The sequence below is a fragment of the Carcharodon carcharias genome, chromosome 20, assembly GCF_017639515.1.
Source record: "Carcharodon carcharias isolate sCarCar2 chromosome 20, sCarCar2.pri, whole genome shotgun sequence".
NCBI lineage: Eukaryota > Metazoa > Chordata > Chondrichthyes > Lamniformes > Lamnidae > Carcharodon > Carcharodon carcharias.
In genome coordinates, this window is record NC_054486.1 from 104,375,764 (window position 1) to 104,401,163 (window position 25,400).

General features: G+C 46.8%; 1 protein-coding gene across 1 annotated transcript in view; it reads left to right on the forward strand.

The window, feature by feature from the left end:
* The window catches only part of tshr (thyroid stimulating hormone receptor), a 77,377-nt gene that overhangs the window by 38,660 nt on the left and 13,317 nt on the right, over nucleotides 1-25,400 (forward strand). The window contains exons 7-10 of the mRNA XM_041214219.1: nucleotides 4,842-4,910; nucleotides 11,026-11,103; nucleotides 13,087-13,275; nucleotides 14,312-15,702. Coding sequence (XP_041070153.1) covers nucleotides 4,842-4,910; nucleotides 11,026-11,103; nucleotides 13,087-13,275; nucleotides 14,312-15,702 — 1,727 coding nt within the window. The remainder of the gene's footprint in view (nucleotides 1-4,841; nucleotides 4,911-11,025; nucleotides 11,104-13,086; nucleotides 13,276-14,311; nucleotides 15,703-25,400) is intronic.

The following is a 25,400-nucleotide window of genomic DNA, read 5'->3' on the forward strand; positions in this document are numbered from 1 at the left end:
TTGGCCAGTTAGTTTAACCTCAGTGGTGGAAAAGCTTTCAACAATGACATTTTGGGGCAAAATTAACAGTTATTTGGACGAATGTGGATTAATTAAGGAAAGCCTTAGAGAAGCTAATTGGAGATTAATGAAGCTAAGAAGGAGATTTGATAGAGGTTTTCAAAATCATGAAGAGTCTGGACAGGGTAGATAGAGGGAAACTGTTCCCATTGGTGGAAGAGTCAGGAACCAGAGGACACAGATTTAAGGCAATTGACAGAAGAAGCTACGGCAACATGAGGAAGCACACAGGGAGTGGTTAGGATCGAGGATGCACTGACTGAGAGTGTGGTGGAGACAGATTTATTTGAAGCCTTCAAAGATAATTGGATAACTATCTGAAGTTTAAAAGACTTGCAAGGCAATAGGGAAAAGTGAGGGTAGTGGGACTAAGTGAGTTACTCATTCGGGGGCCCAGCATAAGCATGACAAGCCAAATTGACTCCTTCTGTGCTGTAACAATTCTATAATTCTATGTAGAAGCATGATAACTGGGGAATTACTGGTGAAGGGAGTGATAACTAGTCAATTATGACTGAAGTCCGTGTGGTGAATGGAGTCTGTGTGCTGAAGGAGCTCCCACAATACAGTTAGAATGCCAGGATTTTGACTTCTCAATGATGGAGCAACTGATGTATTTCTGTGAGAAGTTTCTAGATTTCAAAGAACGACTGCTACTTCTACTGTGTTAAGACCATAGAGAGGAAAGGGAAACTTCAGTTGTGTCAGTGTGGCTCAGTGCTTACTACCCTCATCTCAGAGTCAGAAGGTTGTGTTTTTGCAGTCATGTAACCAAGGCTGACACTTCATTGCAGTACTAAGGCCTGGGGAGATGGTGGTGTAGTGTTAATGTCACTGGCCTAGTAATCCAGGAGGCCCATGTTAATTCTTTGGGTGCACAAGTTCAAATCCCACCATGGTGGCTGGTGTGGAAATTAAATTCTATGAATAAAAGTTCGGGGAATTGAAAGCTAGTCTCAGTAATGGCAACCATGAAACTATCATTGATTGGCATAAAACCCAGCTGGTTCACTAATGCCCTTTAGGGAAGGAAATCTGCCAGCCTTACCTGGATTGGCCTACATGTGACTCTTGATTCAGAACTGGGGAATTACTAATGAAGGGAGAGTGATAACTAATGAATTATGACTGAAGTCTGTGTGGTAAAGGAGCTACAACAAATGCTGGCCTTGCCAGTGATGCCCACATCCCATGAAACAAATAAAAAAAAAGGTGACCAGAAGCATGGTCAACAAGGTAGATTTAAAGGAATGCCTTAAGAGAGGGGAAGAGTGGTTTACAGAGGGAATTCCAGAGCTGAAGGCATAGTCGCCAATGGTGAAGCAAAGGAAATCAAGGCTGGGCGGAAGGCCAGAATCGGAGGAGTGCAGAGATCATCAGAGATGAGAGTCAAGGGCATAATTGTGGATTTAAAATGGTAAGTGTGTATTTGTGGAGAAGTCTGTCTCAGTGGATTGTTTCAGTCTGGTTCCACCTTAGCTGATTCTAGTTCATCAACCTTGCATCCAACTCCAAACCACTAAAGGAATTGCCAGGCCAAAGTCAGCATGGCAGCCCCCAAGACTGGGCATTCAACTGCTTCTTATAACAGAGAAACCTGCCCTTCTTCCATGAAATCCAATCCAAGTTTATTGAAGCTCACTTGCACCTTTGCCAAGTTATTTTCTGTCTCCAGTCCATAACCTGATGAAATAATCTGAGTGGGTTGCAGCATTCCTGTCAGGAAAAGGCATGAAGCCTACTTGCTGATGGAGCACGTTGGGATTGGATTTTTTTTTGCCAAGTTAAAAGTTAGGTAAGATCAGGAGAAAGGGCATTGACGGGCTAGGATAGGCAGCAGCACGGGGTCAGGTTAGGGGTTAGTATAAGGTCAGTACGGAATCACAGTTATGGTCAGGATAGTGGCCAGTACAGAGTGAGAGTGAAGGGTTAGCGCAGGGTCAGGATGAGGTGGGGTCAGTGTAGAGGCAGTCAATTTATCAGGTGGAATCTGGGTTTCTCTACTGGTGACCACTTCGCTGATGGTGAAAAAAATAATTAAAACCCTTAATAACATCCTCAACATCATGGTACAGTGTGTAAACCAAAATAAAAAGGCCAAGTACGGCATCTTTCATTCATTTAATTATTTTTCCATATACCTGCTGTCTCTTTATCCTGTTTTTGTCTCCATTGGTTGGTCTCTATTTCTCTTATTCTCTTTGTCTGTTCTACATTATTCATTCTTTCCTTTATTATTGCATTTTCTATTAATTTCTACTTGTGTTACGTACAGGAGTGGGGGGGGGGGGTTAATTTAAACAGCATCCCTCCATAAACAGAAAGGTGTTTTTGATTTGCTTCGATCTTTCAAAGCGGTGGTGTATTTCCCAAACCCTCGATTTTGATGTGATCCAATTTTCTATTAATAACCCCACAGCAAACTTGAGATAGAATGAGCTCAAAGGGTTAGTTTATTTGCACATACTCAAATTGCGAACAGAGGGTTTGCAACAACCCCACATTTGCATTCATACAGTAAAAGAGGGATAGAGAAAATAAAGTTTTACAGTGCAGAGGCCACAGAGAAAATAAACATTGGTTCACATGGGTCCAGAGTCCAGAATCAAAGTCCAGTGAGATATTTCTTCACGGTGGTCAGTGAGTTGAAAGCCGGCGCTGTACAATTCACTTTTCCAGAGGTGTTGACTTTGCACCATGAGATGGGCATGCAGGGATGAATCAGTCTTGTAAGTGATAGTACAGAGTTTTCAGCAGAAACAGAGTAGGCAGGGGCCAGTGTTCAACCTGGTCAGAGCTCCTTTACTGTGAGGTTGCTAGTTAGATGGTAAACCGTAGACTGAGACTTTGCAGATCAGTAAGGCAATATTACTGGTTCCACAAGCCAGAGTCCTACGTCACATGACTCGCCCCTCTCCACTCTGTCTTTGACAAAAGATATGTATCCTCCTCTCAACCATTAAGAATTGAAAGGAATGTTGTGGGGTCCTTTGTTCTAGCAAATAAGCAGGCCCCTGTTGGCCAGCCTGGGTTATGAAATGCAGATGTCCTTTGTCTAGCTCTTTTTTAATTTGTCTGTGCAGCCCACAAGGGGTCGATAGTAAATTTTCGGGGATAATGATGTGTGAGGTTCCCCGATACTGAAAGGTAGTTTATTTTGTTCGGAATCACAGACAGACATAGATTCAGCCATTTTAGGTCTTCGTCCAGTTTGAAATTTTTTTTTTAGAGATAACTCTATATATTATGTATAAAAAAATATACAGGGTGATGTCTTAGCCCTTCACATTTGTCATGGCTTCCTTCTATGTCGTAATGATTCTATGGCCCAGATCTTCTGGTCTTCGGTCTCTACCTCGAGTTGGCTGTGGGGTTGTTAATAGAAAATTGGATCACACCAAAACTGAGGGGTTGGGAAATATGCCTTTGCTTATAAAGAGGGAAGCAAATCATACCCCAGAAGATGCGCTATGGAACCCCATGGAAGTCCCAATGCAATGACTCCATTGGGATGGTCCGGGAAGTTTGAACTTCTGATGAACAATTCCCCTGCTCCCTGGGACCCTTCAAAACAGTCTCTAACTCTGGGTCAGAGTGGGAGACTCCAGAGAGTTCTGATGTACTTACTTGGATAGTTACCCAGGAAATGTTAAACAGAAAAATCCTAGTCTAATTCATGGGTAACTATACAACCGACTCCCCAGTCACTCACACTGTGCCCCCAACTGCCTCTTCAACCTCCCAGCTATCCTCCGGACTCCCCCCGACCACATGACTCTTCCCTGGCTTCTCCAACTCGACCTGACCCAACCTCACCACCCAACTCCCCCCGAGCCCCTTACTAACCCCCCCGACCACATCTGACCCAGCAACACTACCTAACTCCCCTCCCAACCTCCCTGACTTCCCCCGACCCGATCTGACCCAACCCCACTACCCTACCCACCACCACACTACCCACCTGCTGCCCTACCTGTTGTATGTACCTTCATGCCAGTGTTTTGTAAGGGTGCTCGGCAGAGCAAGGGTTAATGTGCACTAGAGAATAGCACCACTCACGGTATGACGAATAGGGTCACATGGTAATAGACATGGAGAACATTCTTGAAGAAACCTGCATGGGAGCTGCACCATGCATGGCAGTAACTGGGATGTGTACATAGTTAAGGATTACCAATAAAAGGTTCACGTTTAAATATACAAGTCTCAAGATCTCATCAATGAGATGCTAAATGAACACTTAACACAGCCTATCACCTCACCCACCTGCCACCCTACCTCCTTACCCACTTATCTCACTCATCCCTACCCCCTTACCCACCTACACGTTCCCCCATCCCCCCCATTCACTCAGGCCCTCAAACACTAAAAAACTGAAAAGCTTGTCTAAATGTCCCAGCTTTCCAGTCTGTTATTGAACACTTACTAGAATACAGCGGCTAATGCCGTCAAAAGGGGCATGGCTTGTCTTTCCCTGAGGATCCACAAGGAAGCAGTTCCATTGAAGGTGCACTCCACATTTCCGAAGAAGCTGGATTGTAAGTCCCAGGCAGAATGAGGAGCTCTTATGTGGTGCAGCAAAGTAGGAGTGGAGCAGCAATCCGACATTGATAGCCACACTTCAGGAGATTCGGGCCTATGACCCTATGATATTCCCCACCCCAGTAATCAGAACCTCACTGTGAAGCAATCAGAGCTCACCTGTGATGAAACAGGATTCCATCTATTTTTAAAAATTTATTGCTAAATTACTGCTTTCTCTTGTATTTTCCTCCCTACAGAAAACTCTACAACAACGGCTTCACCAAGGTCCAGGCCTATGCTTTCAATGGAACTAAACTGGACGCTGTGTAGGTATCACATTCATTGGACAACTGTTCAAATGTTTTATAAGCACCATACTGCAAAAGCTGGGGCCTAAAGGCTAATGAAGGTTTTTAAAATCTGGCGCTTCACAGATGATTCGATCACAAGTTTATCGTTAATAATCTGATGCACATTACCTTCCCTCCACAGACTCATGTTTGCTGCGAATTTGCAATTTTACAATATTTCCCATTGCTTTTCTTTTCAATTCACCTTCTGCTGTGTCTCAATGGTTGAGTTTCTGTGGAAGAGAGTGGATGCTTCCAATTATTACAACCTGCCTGTATATTAACAGATTGACATCAGTGAATCAAGAGGTCTGCAGGTTGGTGAGCAGATAGGTGTTGGTTGAGGAGTTGCGATGTCTCTCCAATCTTCTCATCAACAAGGCATGGGCTTTGTCATTTAGTGCTCAGAATTTTATGCTGGCAGGATTTTTATGATCCCTCGAAGTCAATGAACTTCTGAATGGCTCACTGCATTTTACCCCTGTTCCCACCAATGACGGGGCAGTAAAATTCCATCCTGGGCGTATTTTTGGAGTAGGGTGACAGGGTGGGGGCGTTGGTGGGGGGGGTTAAATTTTGTTTCTTCATCCTTTTCCTGGCCTCCAAGCTAATGCAAATGAGGTGAAGAGAGGGGAAAGAATTTCACTGTTATTTTAGCACTGAGTGAACAAGGCCCAGTTTTAAAATGGAAGTCTTGCATTTTGATAGCACCTTTCACAACCTCAGGACATCCTGAAGCTGTGGGCAGTAAGGGACTGGTTTGCGAGGGAGCAAATATTCTGGAATGAACCATCGAGCAAGTCTGTGGCTGTTGATCTGCCATTAGGATTTGGAAGGAGTGGGAGGTGAAAGGGGAAGACATCTTCTCTTTTACAAGAAGGGTTGGATAGGTCATTAGATAAAAGCAAAGAACCGCGGATGTTGGATAGGTCATTGCCTGAGGAATGAATAGAGCGCGGAAGGAGGCCATTTAGCCCATCATGTCTCTGCCGGCTCTATCCAGTTGATCCCACTCCCTCTGCTCTTTCCCTGTAGCCCTGTATTTTCATTCCCTTTGAATATTTGAATTCTCTCTGTATGTCAATTCTCTTTTGAATGTTAATATTGAATCTACTTCCACCACCCTATCAGGTAGTGCATTCCAGGCCACAACCACTGGTAGTATGGCTTGGCTGGTGACGAGATAGGGAGCTGATACTCAAAGAGAAGCACCAATAAGCACAGCGTGGGCACACTGGTAAAAATCAGGGGTGATGTTGAAGATGACAATGGGTTCAACCAGAAGAGCATCAAATCTAGTGCAGTAGAACAAAAGACTCTCTGGGAAGCAGGATTGGATGCAGTGGAGCCCATGTATTACATATTGTTAAGATATAAGTTAACATATTTACAACAGATAATATAGATGTTAATACTGTGTGTCAGCCATGGCTCTGTTGGTAGCACCCTTGTCCGTGAGTCAAACGTTCAAGTCCCACTCCAGTACTTGTGCATACAAGTTGGACTGGCACTTCAGTCGGGTATTGAGGTGCCATCTTTCAGATGATATGCTAAGCCCAAGTCCTGTCTGCCCTCTGAGGTGGATGTAAAAGATCCAGTGGCACCATTTGTAAGAAGAGCAGAGGAGTTACTCTCAATACTGCGACCCATATTTAGCTCTGAACCAACAAGACCATAAAACAGATTAATAATATACTAGGGCTATCTGCACCTTTATTATCAAATTCCTTAGATAATATCATCACCTTCAACACCTCTTTGTTCTTTTGGCTATGACATCTTTTGGTTATCTCCACCTATCACTGGCCCTCTATCCAGCTCTACCTGTCCCACCCCCCCTTAAACCAGCTTATATTTCACCTCTTTTCTAGTTTTCCTTAGTTCTGTTGAAGAGTCATGTGGACTCGAAACGTTAACTGTGTTCCTCTCCGCAGATGCTGTCAGACCTGCTGAGTTTTTCCAGGTCTTTTTGTTTTTGTTTTGGATTCCCAGCATCTGCAGCTTTTGGCTTTTACATTAATAACATTGTTGTTTTTGGGAGCTTGCTGTGCGCAGTTTGGCTGCTGCATTCCCTTCGTCACAGTAGTGACTAGATTTCAAGGGCTATTTCATAAAATGCTTTGGGGCATCCTGAAGTCATGAAAGGCACAATAAAAATGCAAGGAACTCACCAAGGCTCCTTCGACAGCACCTTCCAAACCCACAGCCACTAGCATCCAGAAGGACAAGGGCAGCAGACAGAGGGGAACACCACCACCTGGAAGTTCTCCTCCAAGTCACTCCCCATCCTGACTTAGAAATATATCGCCGTACCTTCACTGTCACTGGGTCAAAATCCTGGAATTCCCTCCCTAACAGGATTAGGATTGCTGCAGTTCAAGGAGGCAGCTCAACACCACCTTCTCAAGGGCAACTAGGGATGGGCAATAGATGCTGGCCCAGCCAGCGAAGCCCACATCCCGTGAATGAATAAAAAATAAGTTTGCTCTTGAGTACAGCAGCTCAACCTCAGCATGAAGGAAGGCCTCAGGAACATGGGATCAAATGGAATCTGGCTGTGCAAATTCTGGTCAACGCTGAAGCAATAGTGATAGATCCAGTGAGGCTAGGAATGTAAAAGAAACTCCCAGGAGCTGGCGAAGCCTTCATAGCAGCGACAGAAAGCAGTGGAAATCTGCTAAATTGAAAAAGGAATGGCTGGGTGAAGGCACAGTTTATTTACCCTGGCACTCGTCTTCATTCAGTCTCCAGCAGCATCCAAGATGCTTAGGACCTGCCTCGTGTTCAAACAGACAATCAGCACTTCGAGGCTACAGCCGTGCGGAGCTGAACTTTGAAATCCAATATCCCTGACTTTAATCCTGGGGTTTAGCAAAATCGCATGCACTGTTTCTGGAAGGTCTGCTGTTGGCCTTCCCCATTGTACACAAATCCACTGGTGACTCACCACCCTCATGTCCCCTCCCCAGCCAGTGGGGTTTTCACGGGGAGTTCAAGGACGAGGCGCTTTTAATAAAGGGCATGGACAATATATCGCAGGCATAAAATCTGTGGGTCCCTCGGATTCACTGTCACCTTATCTGTGGTGAAATGTGTGCTTCTGCTTGACAAACCGTGCAAGAGGGCACCAGGCTGGAAGCAAGACCCTCGCAAAATTGGACTGTCATTAACATATTTTTATTTAAATTCTGCCCTCTTACATAATTTTGCAGAGAGCCAGAACAGGATTTGTGGTGGGAAGGTTGTGCGGGCTTGGGGGGGTTGGTGGTGTGTGAAGGGGACCTAATACATTCTCTCCCGATAAATGCCAATGGCAGCTATGGAGAGGCTGGAGGATCACCAGGGATTAATCCTCAAACCTTGTCTACAAATTCGAGGGGGTGCGACCCTCAGTTAAATTCTGGGTGGGTGGGGGTTGGGTAGCAGTTCAGGCTGGACAGAGACTAACCAGTCAAGGGTGGGGGGGGGTGGTGGAAGAATGGGATCACCAGGACTGTGGAGTCAGAGGGTAAAAAACAACTCCTCCTCCAAAAGGTGATCATTTTAGCCGTTTGGAGGCACTTGATTGGGAGAGAGCAGGGGAAGGGATCCGTTCAGAGGCAGGGTTGATCCAGTGGGGTGGAGGAGGCATTTGACTGGCTAAGGCTATCGATCCTGCGGGGTTGGCTGGGGGCAAGGAGGTGACAGGTTGGTGGGGGCTTGAGGATTACAAGCCTGTGGGGGCTTTCAGAAGCTTTGTTTTGGTGAGAGGAGGAGATTGAGGGCCTGATGGTGGAGGTGGAGGATTGAGGCCTGGTGGTGAAGTTGGGGGATGAGGGTCTGGTGGTGGAATTGGGGGAATGAAGGCCTGGTAGTGGAGTTGGGAGATTGAGGGTCTGGTGGTGGAGTTAGGGTTTGAGGCCTGGTGATGGAGTTAGGGGATTGAGGGCCTGGTGGTGCAGTTGGGGGATTGAGGGCCTGGTGATAGAGTTAGGGGATTGAGGGCCTGGTGGTGCAGTTGGGGGATTGAGGGCCTGGTGATGGAGTTAGGGGATTGAGGGCCTGGTGGTGCAGTTGGGGGATTGAGGGCCTGGTGATAGAGTTAGGGGATTGAAGGCCTGGCGGTGGAGTTGGGGTTTGAGGCCTGGTGATGGAGTTAGGGGATTGAGGGCCTGGTGGTGCAGTTGGGGGATTGAGGGCCTGGTGATAGAGTTACGGGATTGAGGGCCTGGTAGTGGAGTTGGGGGATTGAGGGCCTGGTAGTGGAGTTGGGGGATTGAGGGCCTGGTAGTGGAATTGGGGGATTGGGGGCCTGGTGGTGGAGTTGGGGGATTGAGGGCCTGGTGGTGGAGTTGGGGGTTTGAGGGCCTGGTGGTGGAGTTGGGGGATTGAGGGCCTGGTAGTGGAGTTGGGGGATTGAGGGCATGGTAGTGGAGTTGGGGGATTGAGGGCCTGGTGGTGGAGTTGGGGGTTTGAGGGCCTGGTGGTGGAGTTGGATTGAGGGCCTGGTAGTGGAGTTGAGGGATTGAGGGCCTGGTAGTGAAGTTGGGGGATTGGGGGTCTGGTGGTGGAGTTGGGCACTTGAGGGCCTGGCGGTGGAGTTGGGGGATTGAGAGCCTGGTGGTGGGTGTTGGAGTTTGAGGCCTGGTGTTGGAGCTGGGGGATTGAGGGCCTGGTGGTGGAGTTGCGGGATTGAGGGCCTGGTGGTGGAGTTGGGGGATTGAGGGCCTGGTGGTGGAGTTGGAGTTTGAGGCCTGATGATGGAGTTGGGGGATTGAGGGCTTCCTGTTGGAGTTGGGGGATTGAGGGCCTGGTGGTGGAATTGGGGTTTGAGGTCTGGTGGTGGAGTTGGGGGGTTGAGGATCTGGTGGTGGAGTTGGGGGAATGAGGGCCTGGTGGTGGAGTTGGGGGATTGAGGGCCTGGTGGTGGAGTTGGGGTTTGAGGCCTGGTGGTGGAGTTGGGGAATTGAGGGCCTGGTGGTGGAGGATGGAGAGGATCAGGGCACAGGGGAAGGTCATGGCAGGCGTGCGGGGATACCCAATCGCTCAGGTTTCTCAGGTAGACACATGGATGCCGGAGGTAGGTATGAAGGCAATTCCCTTTTGAATCTACCAAGTCCTTGACTTAATTCGGGAAACCCCAGTCAGCAGCAATAAAGTTGAATGACAAAGAAGCTCACAGCCTCGTTATCATATTTAGTGTTCCAACTCGTCTTCTTGGAAGAAGGTTTTTATTGGATGTGGCCATTGCTGGCAAGGCCAATATTTGTTGCCCATCCCTAATTGCCCTGAATTGAGTGGCTTGCTAGGCCATATCAGTGGGCAGTTAAGAGTCAACCACATTGCTGTGTGTGTGGAGTAGTCCAGATTAGGTAAGGACATAGATTTCCCTTCCTTAAAAGGGCATGAATGAACCAGATGGGTTTTTACAACAATCGATGATATTTGCCATGGTCACCGTTACTGAGACTAGCTTTATACTCCAGACTTATTCACTGAATTTTATTAATTGAATGCTGCCATGGTGGGATTTGAACCCTTGTCCCCAAGGCTTTAGCCTCTGAATTACTAGCCTAGTATTCATTACCATTACGTCACCATCTCCCCTTAACATTAGTCGCTTGCCAACCTTCCAGTCTCAGTTAATGGCGGAAGACGGGGAAGTTGGAGACAGTTTGTGTTGGCAAATAGATTTTTCAGACTTTAACCTCCCACCTGACTCAGGACCCCCCACCTTTTAGGTTAAAGTCAAGCCCAATTGGATTAATCTTGCTGAATCATGAAACAGTCTCCAATATATTTTATGACAAATAAATGAAAGTATTTGGAAAACAATATTTAAAGATCCCCCCCCCCCCCCCCCCACCCCCCACCCCACCCCCACCCGATGACTCTTCTCCTGGGGGGTCGCTGACAGTATGTTGCTGGAGATGAATGTTCTATTCCAGGAGACTTCAGAACATTCCTGGACAGTCACAAACCCTAAATATCAAATGCTGAAACTTTTTTTTTGCAAACAACGTTTGAATGTAAAGTGTGTTCACAACAGAGTCTCACGTTTGAACAGTTACAGAATAAAGAGATGCTTGAATCCTGTTGTTTTGTTTAACAGTTACCTGCACAAGAATAAGCTCTTGACATCCTTCAGTGAAGATGTCTTCACAGGAGCCTTGAGTGGACCCACTCTGCTGTAAGTAATTTCCAGTCAGTACTCCCACAAGAACCTATTAAAAGTGACGTTTAAGATTGATTTAGTCTTGGGAAAGTTTCGAGAAGACAAAAGCTGAGTGTATAATGTACAAACAAGCATTGCAACTGGCTGACCAAATGGTGCCAGTTTTTGTGCACAGGTTTTCAAATGATTGGTCAGTGTGAGGCATTCGCAAGGAGGGGTTGGTGGGTCCCTGAGGAGAAACTCGGGGGTTCATGGGGTGTTGGAGATCTGCGCGATTGGCTTGCCAGTACGTTATTTCTGTTCTGAATGTGCTCTCCCAACAGAAACGTTTCTGTAATGACTGCCAAGCGAAGCCAGTACTACCTGACATAGCCTTTCATTGTGACGGGAATTAAAAGTGGGAGAGAGAGGGGTGTAGCAGGAGGAGTTGACTCAATATCATCTATTTTACGCTCTGAAAGCAAAGTCAAAACAACCCCATCACAACCCACCCACACCACCCCCCACCCCCATCACCCCACCCCCCCAACATCCCACCACCCCCAGCTCCCCACCCCCCAATATCCCCCACCCCCATCACCCCATCCCCCAACACCCCACCAACCCCCACACTCCACCCCCCAACACCCCACCACCCCACCCCCCAACACCCCACCACCCCCATCACCTCACGCCCCCAACACCCCACCACCCCCAGCTTCCCACCCCACAACATCCCTACCCCCATCATCCCATCCCCAACACCCCATGACCCCTACCCCCCGAAACCGCACCACACCCCACCACTCCACCCCCAACACACCCCACCCATAGCCCCAACCCCCAACACCCCCACCAACCCCCACCAGCCCCCCAACATCCACCATCTCCATCACCCCACCCCCAACACTCCACCACCCCCCCCACCAGCCCCCCACCCCATAACATCCCTACCCTCATCATCCCCCCCCCAACACCCCACCACCCTCAGCTCCCCACCCCCCAATATCCCCCACCCCCATCACCCCACCCCCCCAACACCCCACCACCCCCACCACCCCACCACTCCACCCCCCAACACCTCACCACCCCCCACCACCCCACCACTCCACCCCCCAACACCCCACCACCTCCATCACCCCACCCCCAACACTCCACCACCCCCCACCAGCCCCCGACTCCACAACATCCCTACCCCCATCATCCCACCCCCCCAATACCCCACCACCCCCAGCCCCCCACTCTCAACATCCCCAACACCTCACCACCCCCCACCCCCATCACCCCTCACAGCAATCATCTGTGAAACAGGCAAGCTGGTCAATTTCAGTGAGTAAGAGTGAATGTTTTTGGTGGGCATTTGAGGCACTGTAGTAGCAGTTGGGGATGAAAATTGGGGCATTATCTTGTTACATTGAGTTTCCGCTATGTATTGGAGATGTCCTGGGGTTTCCCTGGAGAAGTAGGGTCATGGTAGGGGGAGGGAAGGGGCAGTATGAGCAACGTCATTGTCCACCTGCTTTAGCACTGGTATCTCAGAGGGAGGCAGGACTGACAGGATGACTCACTCTCTGGAATTCCCAGCAGCTCTGTACACACCACCGACACAGGCAGGGAGATCTTCGGAAAGGTGGCATTGGGATAGACCCCACTTGGTACCCCAGGCTGATGGGCACCTGCCAATGCTGCGATTTCAACACCTCCCCTGACTCTCCCTTTCCCAACTCCCAGTCTAGTGGACAGCCCCAGCTGTGCCCCAACTGATGTGAGCATCCCACCTACCTCATGCAAATGTCCCTGATCCAGGAACATGGATTTGGTTGGGGCAGGGGCTGGTATTTACCTAAATTGGTAGGGGGGGAGGGTGGGTGCTGGGGTCAGTTCTGCATAGCTGTGGTTACAAGGGTTGATAGCTCACCCCCTTATCAAATGGTTTGATTTAATCTTGAGAGTGGCCAGTCAATTCAGATGACTTGGAGTTAGGCCTTATAACACAATATTGGTCTCTCCTGCTCACAGTGATGTGTCCCAATCCAGTGTCCACTCCCTTCCCAGCAAAGGGCTGGAACCACTGAAGGAATTAATGGCGAAGAATACATGGACATTGAAGAAGCTCCCTCCTCTGAAGACTTTCTTTCACCTAATGAGAGCTGAGCTCACGTACCCAAGCCACTGCTGTGCTTTTAAGAACTGGAAGAAAAACAAAGGGTGAGTCAGTGCCCCGTGAAGAAAGCCAGGACAAATTGAGTGAAGATCTTTCTCTGGGACTCCGGGTACTGAAATCCACCAATGATATCTTATAAAATAAAATTTTTCAGTTTCGTAGTGGGGAAGCCTGCTGACCTTAAGAGAGCGAGGGGTGGATGAATGAGATTGAGTTTGTTGTTCAGGGGTTAAATGTAGTGCCTGACGTGGTACTGAGCCAAGAGAGCAACAACTTACCTTTAACACAGTATAACATCCAGGACCTTTCACAGCAGCGTTAGCAAACCAAGCTTGACACTGAACCCTTAAGGAGATATTAGATTAGATGGACAGAGGCTTGGTCAAAGAGATAGGGTTTTAGGAATGTTTTAAATGAGGAGGGAGAAGTAAAGTGGAGGAGAGATTTAGGGAGGGAATTCCAGAACTGGGGCAGTGGTTTTCAACCTTTTCTTGGTTAAGGAAGCCTATAATATATTGTGAAATTCTGTGGAACCCGAAAACAAATTATAATACTACTGAATGAATAAATGAGTATTTTTCATTAACTGGAAGAACAATGTATCTTGAAATGATCTGAAAATTGTACGGAACCCTTTAGGGATGTTCGGGGAATCCATGAGAACCGGGGAAACCAGGTTGAGAAACACTGACTCCGGGTGTAGACACAGCTGCTGATAGTAGAGTGATTAAAATCGGGTCTACACAAAGAGGCCAGATGCAGAGGAACGCAGATATCTCGGAGAGTTGTAAGGTTGCAGGAGGTTACAGGGATAGAGAGGGCTGAGGCAATGGAGGGATTTGAAAAAAGGATGAGAATCTTAAAATCGAGACCCATGGCCTATAGATTGCAGGCAGAAAGGAAAGTAAGAGGGAGTTCTGGTTGTCAATCATTAAGGAAGAGTTACAATAGGGGAAAACATGCTGAGTCCTGAATTCAGCACAGTGATGCTAAAACACTCATCTTAATTATTTCAATAAATATTGTCCCAATATTTTATGATCTATAATCTGTCTTTTCGGTCTTCAGTTTACCCTACAGGCTTTTAGAGTCAATAATGTGCAACCAAACCACAGGTCATCGCCTCAGGCAGAAACGATCCTTCAGTTTATACAATGGGCCTTTTTACCATAACTATGCTAAGGATGACAACACAGGTCACACCTCTGACCAGGGTTCAAAGCTCAGAGATTTCCATAGCAACTCCCACTATTACGTGTTCTTTGAGGAACAAGGAGATGGAGATATTGGGTTTGGTCAAGAGTTGAAGAACCCTCAGGAGGACCATCTTCAAGCTTTTGACAATCATTATGATTACATGGTGTGCGGAGGTAATGAGGAGATTGTATGCAAACCAGAGCCTGATGAATTCAACCCTTGCGAAGACATTATGGGTTATGACTCTTTGAGAATTATCGTGTGGTTTGTTAATTTGTTGGCCATTTTGGGCAATATTTTTGTGCTCCTGATTCTACTGACTAGTCACTACAAGCTCACCGTCCCTCGTTTCCTGATGTGCAATCTGGCTGTGGCAGATTTCTGCATGGGCATTTACTTACTGCTGATTGCCTCAGTGGACCTCTACACCAGAACCGAGTACTACAATTATGCCATAGACTGGCAGACAGGGCCAGGGTGTAATACTGCTGGATTCTTCACCGTCTTTGCCAGCGAGTTCTCGGTCTACACTCTTACCGTGATCACGCTGGAGCGCTGGTACGCCATCAACTTCGCCATGCGGTTAGACAGGAAGATGCGGCTTCGACATGCCGCCATGGTTATGGTGGGAGGCTGGGTGCTCTGCTTCACCTTGGCACTTCTGCCCATTGCAGGAGTAAGCAGCTACATTAAGGTTAGCATCTGCCTGCCCATGGATACAGAGTCCCGGTTGGCTCAGGGCTACATCGTTTTGGTCCTGTTGGCCAACATCTTGGCGTTCATCATAATCTGTGCCTGCTACGTCAAGATCTACGTCAGAGTGAAGAACCCACATTACAAATCCGGCAGCAAGGACACAAAAATTGCCAAAAGGATGGCCGTGCTGATCTTCACCGACTTCACCTGCATGGCCCCCATCTCCTTCTACGCACTGTCTGCCATCTTGAACAAGCCGCTGATAACTGTGACCAACTCCAAGATCTTGCTGGTCCTCTTCTACCCGCTCAATTCCTGTGCCAACCCTTTCCTCTACGTCATCTTCACCAAGGCCTTCCGCCGCGATGTCTTCATCTTGCTGAGCAAGGTGGGCCTCTGCCAGCGCCGGGCCCAGCTCTACCGGGGGCAGACCGTCTCTGCAAAGAACAGCAGCATTTTCTCTGGGAACCGGGGTGGCAGAGGGGCACCGCTGAACCTCACCAACACAAATCACTTCTCTTGCGGCCCCCACCGACACTACAGTAACTGCCGGCAAACAGTGGCAATTGCCAGAGGCTGTAAAGTGAGTGAACTGTAACTGTGGACTGGAGGGGTGGGGTGGGGGGGGGGCAGAGAGGTATTTTTAGACTTGAAGGTTAACTAGTGACCAAAAGTGCTGTAGTAGTTAGCAATGAAAAAAAATTAGAGATATTTGTGTTATTACAAAATGGCTCATTTGTCATAATGTGGTGCTCAGTTCAAAGAGACATTGAAATGGTTCCATTAATGTTAGCTATAGGGAAAGGTGAACAGGGAGGCTTAATTTAAATGTGCTTGAGTGATCCCAGTCCAGCTACCACAGCATAACAATGCTTCCGACTGGAATCACGTAGCACAGAAGGAGGCCATTCAGCTCATTGGTGCAATTTTCTTTTATTCATTCATGGGATGTAGGTGTCACTGGCAAGGTCAACATTTGCTGCCCATCTCTGATCACCCTTGAGAAGGTGGTGGTGAGCCACTGCAGTCCATGTGGTGCAGGTACACGCACGGTGCTGATAGGGAGGGAGTTCCAGGATTTTGACTCAGCGACAGTGAAGGAACGGCGATATATTTCCAAGTCAGGGTACAGAGTGACTTGGAGGGGAACTTGCAGGTGGTTGTTTCCCCATGTGCCTGCTGCCCTTGACCTTCTAGGTGGTAGAGATCGTGGGCTTGGAAGGTGCAGTTGAAGGAACTTTGGTGAGTTGCTGCTGTGAATCTTGTAATGTAGATGGTGCACACTGCTGCCAGTGAGGCAGAAGGAACGAATACTTGAGATGGAAGGAATGAATGCTTCAGGTGGTGGGTGGGGTACTGATCAAGCAGACTGCTTTGTCCTGGATTGTGTTGAGCTTCCTGAGTGTTGTTCCAGCCGCATTCATCCAGACAAGTGGAGAGTATTCCATCACATTAGTAATTTTGTTCAGAGAGGCCACTCAACAGCTGGTGTGAGACATGGAAAAAATGTCTCATTAGAGAACAGGACTGAGACGTGTAGCACCAGCAATGAACCTTTGTACAAAGATGCTCACAGGTTTGTTAGGGCAGTCCCCACCAATTACAACATTCATATAAAGTTCTTACCATAGGATCATGGAAGCAAAGAAATTCACAACACAGAAGGAGGATATTCAGCCCATTATATCTGTACTGACTGAAAAAGAGTTATCTAGCTTAATCCCACCTTGCAGTCCTTGGCCTATAGCCCTGTAGTGCACATCTAAGTATTTTAGTGTTTTCTTTAATGTGAAGGAGGGTTTCTGCTTCTTCCACCCTTTCCAGCAGCAAGTTCCAGATCCCCCACCACCCTCTGGGTCAAAATAGCTTCACCTCAACACCCCTCCCTGCTACCCACCACACCACTTCACCCCCCACCCCCCCACAACGTTCACCAATCCGTCCACCAATTACATTAAACCTGTGACCACTGGTTACTGACCTCACAGCCTATCCTTCTATCTAGGGCCCTCATAGCTTTATATTGGGTATACAAGCAAAAGCCATTCCCCATTTATATTACCTCAGTGTAAAAGTTGTCAGTTAGTGCATCTGTATTAACATGATCAGAGACAGGCTGTGCCCACTCACTAGTTCCCACCTCTTTAAGGTGCATTGAATGCAAGAACAAACGTGAGTAATGTTCAATTAACTTCTGTGACCTTGAACCCTTACTAATCCCCTCAAAGTGCTGTGGGATTACAGTCTGTACTGAACACCAACAGCAGTTAAAATAAAGCTAATTGCATTGCACAGAATCTTGACCTACCACATTCCTGCTACATAGTGGGGTACTGTAATGGCACTACCACCTCATGCCAGCAGTTGACAACAACATGCCTGCTTTAGTTAGTAGTATCTGTAAGATTGCAATTTAATTCCAATTACCAAAAGAGGATGCAAGGAACTACACTCTACATGGGGTGTGCTTGGTGACAACATTGGAAAACCTCTCATCCCCTAACCTTTCACTCTGACAAACAGACAATTGATTTAAGAATCTCCAGTTAAAATGTTCCCATGAAGTGTCAACATTCATTCAGAATCTGCGAGAATAGGATAATGAATATTTGTGAATGATACCATTGAGTACAAGATGAACAGAATTGCAGGTGATTTGATACTTTACAGATTACATAACTTATGTATTACTTTGTTTGATAAAGAATTGAAATACTTGTAGATAAAAATATAGATATTAAGCTCTGCCTAATTTATGGACAATTTTATAGTATTGCTTGCATATGGACTAACGGTTGTTTTTGGGGTCTGTGTGTTTTTGTTCTGAACTGGTTTGTTTCTGTGTTAAAGTGAAAAGATTTGACTTCAGAATCTTCTGTTTTACAGAAGAAACAGAAATATGGAGATCCTTTTATTATTTGTTCTTGGGATGTGAGCATTACTGGCAAAGCCAGCACTTATTTTTTTTCTGTTCAAGGGCGCTAGCAAGGCCAGCATTTATTGTCCATCCCTAATTGCCCTTGTTCAGGCAACATTTAAGGGTCAACCACATTGCTGTGGGTCTAGAGTCACATGTAGGCCAGGCCAGGTAAGGATGGCAGGTTTCCTTCCCTAAAGGCGTTAGTGAACCAGATGGGTTTTTACGACAATCAGCAATGGCTTGGTGGTCATCATCAACCTTTTAATTCCAGATTTTTATTGAATTCAGATATCACCACCTGCTGTGGTGGGGTTCAAACCCAGGTCCCCGGAGCATTACCCTAGGTCTCCGGAATACTAGTCCAGTGACAATACCACTATACCACTGCCTCTCCTCCAAGTGCCATTGAGAAGGTGGTGGTGAGCCGCTTTCTTGAACTGCTGCAGTTCATGTGGTGCAGTACAGTGCTATGAAGGAGAGAGTTCCAGGGTGTTGACCCAGTGACAGCAAAGGAACAGTGACATACCAGGTTGATGTGTGACTTGGAGGTGGCGGTATTTCCATGCATATGCTGCCCTTGTCCTTCTAGGTAGTAGAGGTCATGGGTTTGGAAGGTGCTGTTGAAGGAGTCTTGGTGAGTTGCTGCAGTGCATCTTGTAGATGGGACACACTGCTGACACTGTGCGTCAGTGGTAGAGGGAGTGAATATTTAAGGTGGTTTCTGGATGTCCATCAAGCGGGCTGCTTTGCCTGGATGGTATTGAGCTTCTTGACTGTTGTTGGAACTGCACTCATTCAGGCAAGTGGAGAGTATTCCATCACACACCTGACTTGTGCCTTGTAGAAGGTGGACTGGCTTTGTGGATCGAAGAGGTGAGTTACTTGCTGCAGGATTCCTAGCCTCTGACCTGATCTTGTAGCCACAGTATTTACATACTGGTCCATTTAAGTTTCTGGTCAATGGTAACCCCAGGATATTGATAGTGGGGAATTTATCCAATTATTTATGCAGCTCCCTTCATAAAGTTTTTATTGGCACTTGAATTTGCTACCAGAAGCTGTTGGCTGAGTCATCACTTTGTAGTAATCGAGTTTGGGAAAACAAATAGTTCATTAATGTGTTTAGCCCCAAAATGTGGGGTCAATTGGAATAACCAGCAGCAAGCTTTCATGGGTTAAATAAAAATAATTCTTTATTCACGTATTCATCCTGAAAGTCTAATGCTACATCACTCACTCACACACACACACACATACACACACACACACCACACACACAAGGAAAGTACAGTTAAGAAAAATAGTGCACTTTTACCAATTGCAAGCATAGGAACAGTTTGTATTTCACATGTTTGGCTCATTTTAGGAAGGAAGCATACGTTGAAGAAGGCATTTTCGCTCCTGCAGTGTAGTCTAGGTGGGTTCAAATAGCCAGAGTCAGGATTATTGCAGGATTCCCTTGAAGAGATGGATTGATCAGCCGGTCACAAAGTTAGTGATCTTACCAGGAGGTGACGTTTCTGTACTGGTGGACTTGAGAAGAAACAGGCAGGGAGACTTTTAAGATGTTCTAGTCTCCAGGCTTTTAACAGGCGTAGCTGTTACTCCCTGGTCTGCTGCTGTCTCTACAGTTGTTGTTCACAGGCTGCCTTTTAGAATGAATTGGGCAATCCAAAATATGGCTGCCGCACCCTCTGGCTGCTCACAGCTCTGTTCCAAATATGATGGCTGACCTTACTTTGAATAGCCACAACCTGGACTATTGTTTTCTTCAGACCACCCCAGGGGTCTTGAGATCATTACTGTTGTTATTTCTGAAAAGACCCATTCAAGTCAGGATTATATTCTGGATGGTCTCGGGATATGGGTGTTGACACTTCTTCATCTGAAATGGGTCCCATTGTCTTTTCAAGTCACTGTGGTACTTTAAATCCATGAATCAAGTCAGGTGACCCTCGGCAGCCATCTTAACATCCTCTCAGTGTCCGTTCCTCTAAAACGTTCCAGAAAATTCCAAACCAATTACAGTTTGTGTTTTTAAGGTTATGGTTAGGACATGCCTCTAATGGGCATGAGTTGGGGCATCTTTTTTTTAAATCGGCCAATATTTTTCTCCTGCTGAATGTCAGTCCGGATGGGTCGACAGTTCCCAGGATTGTATGTCCTTGAAAAATTGGAAGGGTAGCTATTTTTCAATTTTGTGGTACTTTCACTGGTTAATGATGTGTGAAAAATACTCAGCCACACATTCCTCTATCTCTAGACTAATTTCCTAAAGTAACCTTGCATGTGTTCCAGCTGCTCCTGGTGCTTATGAATATTCCAGCTTTCCTTTGGCCATTTCGTTCCAGTAAAGTCTCTTATTTCCTTGGTGAATTTGAAACCCCCTATCAATTACAGGCAGGCACACATTGCATTGAGAAAGAAACCACTTTAACATTTGCTGTAATACTCCCGTCATCATCTTAAAACTCACCAGATATCGGGGCGCAGGTCAATCCCAGTGTGACCTGTGAAACCGGTGTCCCATGTAGACCAGACCAGGTAAGCATGGCACATTCCCTTCCCTTAAGGACAGTTCTGAACCATTTTAAGGAAAGCTGACAGCTTCACAGCCACTTTTTCTGATACCAGCATTTTATAGCCAGAATTGTTTTAAACTGAATTCAAATTCTTGAATTGTCATGGTGAGTTATGAACTCAGTTTCTTTTGGATTGTAGTTCAATCCTCTCGACAGTTAGTCCTATCTTGTAACCATCTCACTCCCATATCCATTAATTTAATCTAAAGATAACCCACTCGAGTACTCGTACACGCAACAATAACCTTCCTAAAACTCCACCCAGGCTCAGTCAAATTGAGACAGAGCACAAAGATTTTCTTACGCATGGTTTAAAATTGACTTTCCCTTTTCAAAACCACTCCTGACCATCAGTGACAACAGGCATCTCAGATGTCAGCCAAAAAGAGTGGGCAAAGGTCAGTCACGTGAGAACAGCGTTATTTGGAGTGGGTCTGGGACAGCAAAATCACCTTGGGGTGGCACCAGGAAAATTTAACCTATCATTTCAGTCTGTCTTTTAAACTTGTTCATTGGTGATTCCCCCCCACCCCTGCTTGTCAAGGGGACAAACAGCTAAGGATGAATCTGAGACTGTGGGGTGTCTTTTAAACTTGATACTCAACAGGGTGAAATTGGTTTCCACTATTAGTATGAAGTGTATTTGTAGGCCACCAATTTTCTGTTTTACTGACATGAATGGAGATGAAGGACGGAGGTGTAAACTGCAGTGTGGTCGGAATTTTCCAACCCCCCTCCCTTTCTCCCCCACCTAGCAGCAGGGCTGGAGAGCCATTGAAATCTCCATTCACATCTGTGGGACCGGAAGATCCCACCGGCATAAGGGGCTGGAAAATTCCAGCCAGTGAACCAGTATGTCGTTGGTGGAAGGTCCTCTCCAAAGGCCTGAGCACGTCATCTAGGCTGGCTCTCCCAGTGCAGTACTGAGGGAGCGCTGCACTGTAGGAGGTGCCCTTTTTCAGATGAGACATTGAACCCAAGTTTGTTAAAGAACCTAGGGTTACAATTTAGAAGGACAGCAAACGAGTTCTCCCAGGTACCCTGGCCAAGCTCTGTCCCTCAATCACCATCGTTAAAACTGCTCACCCAGTAATTTATCACGTTGCTGTTTGTGGGAGCTTGCTGTGCGTAAATAAACCATTACGTTTCCTACATTACAACAGGGACTGCACTTCAAATGAATGTACTTCATTGGCTGTAAAGCGTTTTGACATGACCTGAGGGCAAGTAAGATGCTAATAAATGCAAGTCTTTCTTTCTATAATGGGCTGCAGATTTGCTATGATCCCATTTTGCACTCTCAGCGCTTCCCAGCTAGAGTACTGGGCACTCTCAGCGCTTCCCCGCTAGAGTACTGGGCACTCTCAGCGCTTCCCAGCTCGAGTACTGGGCACTCTCAGCGCTTCCCAGCTAGAGTACTGGGCACTCTCAGCGCTTCCCAGATAGAGTACTGGGCACTCTCAGCGCTTCCCAGCTAGAGTACTGGGCACTCTCAGCGCTTCCCAGCTAGAGTACTGGGCACTCTCAGCGCTTCCCAGCTAGAGTACTGGGCACTCTCAGCGCTTCCCAGCTAGAGTACTGGGCACTCTCAGCGCTTCCCAGCTAGAGTACTGGGCACTCTCAGCGCTTCCCAGCTAGAGTACTGGGCACTCTCAGCGCTTCCCAGCTAGAGTACTGGGCACTCTCAGCGCTTCCCATCTGGAGTACTGGGCACTCTCAGCGCTTCCCAGCTAGAGTACTGGGCACTCTCAGCGCTTCCCAGCTAGAGTACTGGGCACTCTCAGCGCTTCCCAGCTAGAGAACTGGGCACTCTCAGCACTTCCCAGCTAGAGTACTGGGCACTCTCAGCGCTTCCCAGCTAGAGTACTGGGCACTCTCAGCGCTTCCCAGCTAGAGTACTGGGCACTCTCAGCGCTTCCCAGCTAGAGTACTGGGCGCTCTCAGCGCTTCCCAGCTAGAGTACTGGGCGCTCTCAGCGCTTCCCAGCTAGAGTACTGGGCGCTCTCAGCGCTTCCCAGCTAGAGTACTGGGCGCTCTCAGCGCTTCCCAGCTAGAGTACTGGGCACTCTCAGCGCTTCCCAGCTAGAGTACTCCCCTGCCACATGGCAAGTGTAAAGCCATTCTGGATTGATGAATTGAGATGGGCTGAACAGCTTTCCTCACCTCTAATCATCCTGTGATTTTGTGAAATGTTAGGAAAATCTACTTCTGCCATCCCGGGACAATGTCAAGTATTCCCAGCTCACTAATGGTCATCATTATAAGTCGATAGGTGCACCAGACTGTGTTCTTTGACCTACTTCCCATGCCACATGTCCTTGTGGTCTCACCATAGGAGATTCCCAATTAATGCTGAGTAATCAGTTGTGTTGTGTACTCTGACCTATAAAGAAATGGCCTGGCGCTACCCAAATCTGTTTCACATGGAGCGCAGAGAGTCATTAAGCAAGATTGAGTGCCATAATCAGTCATTGCTGTTTGTGGGATCTTGCTGTGTGCAAATTTGGCAGCAGTGTTTCCTGCATTACAACAATGACTGCACTTCAAAAAAAGCACTTCATTGGCTGTAGGACGCACTGGGACATCCTGTGGTTGTGAAAGGTGCAAGACCTTTCTGATGTCTTAACTCTTATATAGAAATCAATAAAACTTTGTGGCAGGCATCATCAGTGATTTAATGATCTTATCTCATTCCCTGTCACATCTGTGCACACTTTAACAAACCCAAACATGTAAAACACTTGGAATTTACCAAACACTTGAAATACCAACATTTTGGACCCATAATCTTTGGTGTTTTGTGCTAAGTATTACTGATGGTCTGATACCAAGCCAGTTAGTGAAGTATGAAACTAGACACTAGGATTTTTCTTGATAATTGGTTTATTCACAGAATGTAACATTACATATGTCTGCTTCCCAATCCAGTGTCCCAGCAGTCTCTCTTTATAAGTGCTCTAAGTACTTAATTAACAATGCACTTCACCTGTGAATGCTGTTATGACCAGGATGGGAGGTGTGTGCAGTTTCTCTAGCCCCACTACTCCACATGTCGCACCATTAGTGTAAATGTTTAATTCACTCACCAAAACGGCCAATAGCTTACTTCTGCTGTTGTTAGACCCAGAATAAAAGAGACTTTAACCAGGCTTCTTTCAATAAACTCAGAATGATTGATTTATTATGAAACAAAACTTATTTTTAAAAGCAAGTTGCAAAAACTGGTTAACATACAGTTTGTAATCCAGAAGTGTAACTATATACCCCTTTAAATCCAACACACACACACACACACACACAGGACAAAACAGAGGTCTGCAGAGGTTGACATTTAAGGAGGGAAAAAGCACCTTTTGGCCAATGGGAAAACTTTATGAAAAAGGATAAAGTTTGGAGGGTTTTGATGTTGTCGATCTGGTGTTCCTGTGTGCAGAGATGGATTGCTGGTCACAGTAGTTGTCTGGAGAGAGCTTCAGTGTGGAGGAGAACAGGGCAGAATCAATGTCCTTGGGATCTCTCTCTCGTTTCAGCTTATCAGGTTTCTAAATATAGCCAAGTTATACTGACTGGAGAATTTCTAGCTGGATACTGATAACAACACTGAAGTTCATACAAGGCAGGGAGAGAGCGAGTTGAGCAATCTTCTCCTTTCCGGTTGAATCCCAAAACTGAGTCCAAAACACAAGTTCAGAACAGAAATCCCTCTCGGTCAGGTGGTCTCCAGAAAATCACCAGGACCTCACAGCCTGAAAACAGTTTTTTTTTTTCTCCAACAATTAAAGTTCAAGTAAACAAATAGTTATTTTCTCCTCAGCACCAGTTGCGACTCCTCAGATACTGAAGCAGTCCATGTCCAAATGCAGCAAGACCTGGGCAATATCCAGACTTGGGCTGACAACTGGCAAGTGACATTCATGCCACACAAATGCCAGGCAATGACCATTTCCAACAAGAGAGAATCTAACCATTGCCCCTTGACATTCAATGACATTACCATCGCTGAATCCCCCACTATCAACATCCTAGGGGTTACCATTAACCAGGAACTGAACTAATCTAGCCACATTAATTCTGTGTCTACAAGAGCAGGTCAGAGGCTGGGAATTTTGCAATGAGTAACTCACCTCCTGACTCCCCAAAGTCTGTCCACCATCTACAAGACACAAGTCAGGAGTGTGATGGAATACTCCCCACTTGCCTGGATGAGTGCAGCTCCCACAACACTCAAAAAGCTGGACATCATCCAGGACAAAGCAGTTTGCTTGATTGGCACCCATACCACAAACATTCACTCCCTCCACCACCAATGCACAGTAGCAGCAGTGTGTACCATCCAAAAGATGCAACTCAGAAACCCACCAAGGCTCCTTAGGCAGCACCTACCAAACCCACGACCACCATCATCTAGAAGGACAAAGGCAGCAGATACATGGTAACATCACCACCTGGAAGTTCCCTACCAAGCCAATCACCACCCTGACTTGGAAATATATCACCGTTCCTTCACTGTTGCTGGGTCAAAATCCTAGAACTCCCCCCCTAACAGCACTGTGGGTGTACCTACACCATATGGACTGCCAGGGTTCAAGAAGGCAGCTCACCACCACCTTCTCAAGGGCAATGAGGGATGGGCAATAAATATTGGCCTTGACAGCGATGCCCAAATTCTGCAAATGAATAAAAAAAGGGTGCCTTGCTTGTTCCTTTTGCTGAAGTCATGTGACTTATTGGAAAAGGCAGTTTGCTCACAGCCCAAAGTGAACTTATAACCTTT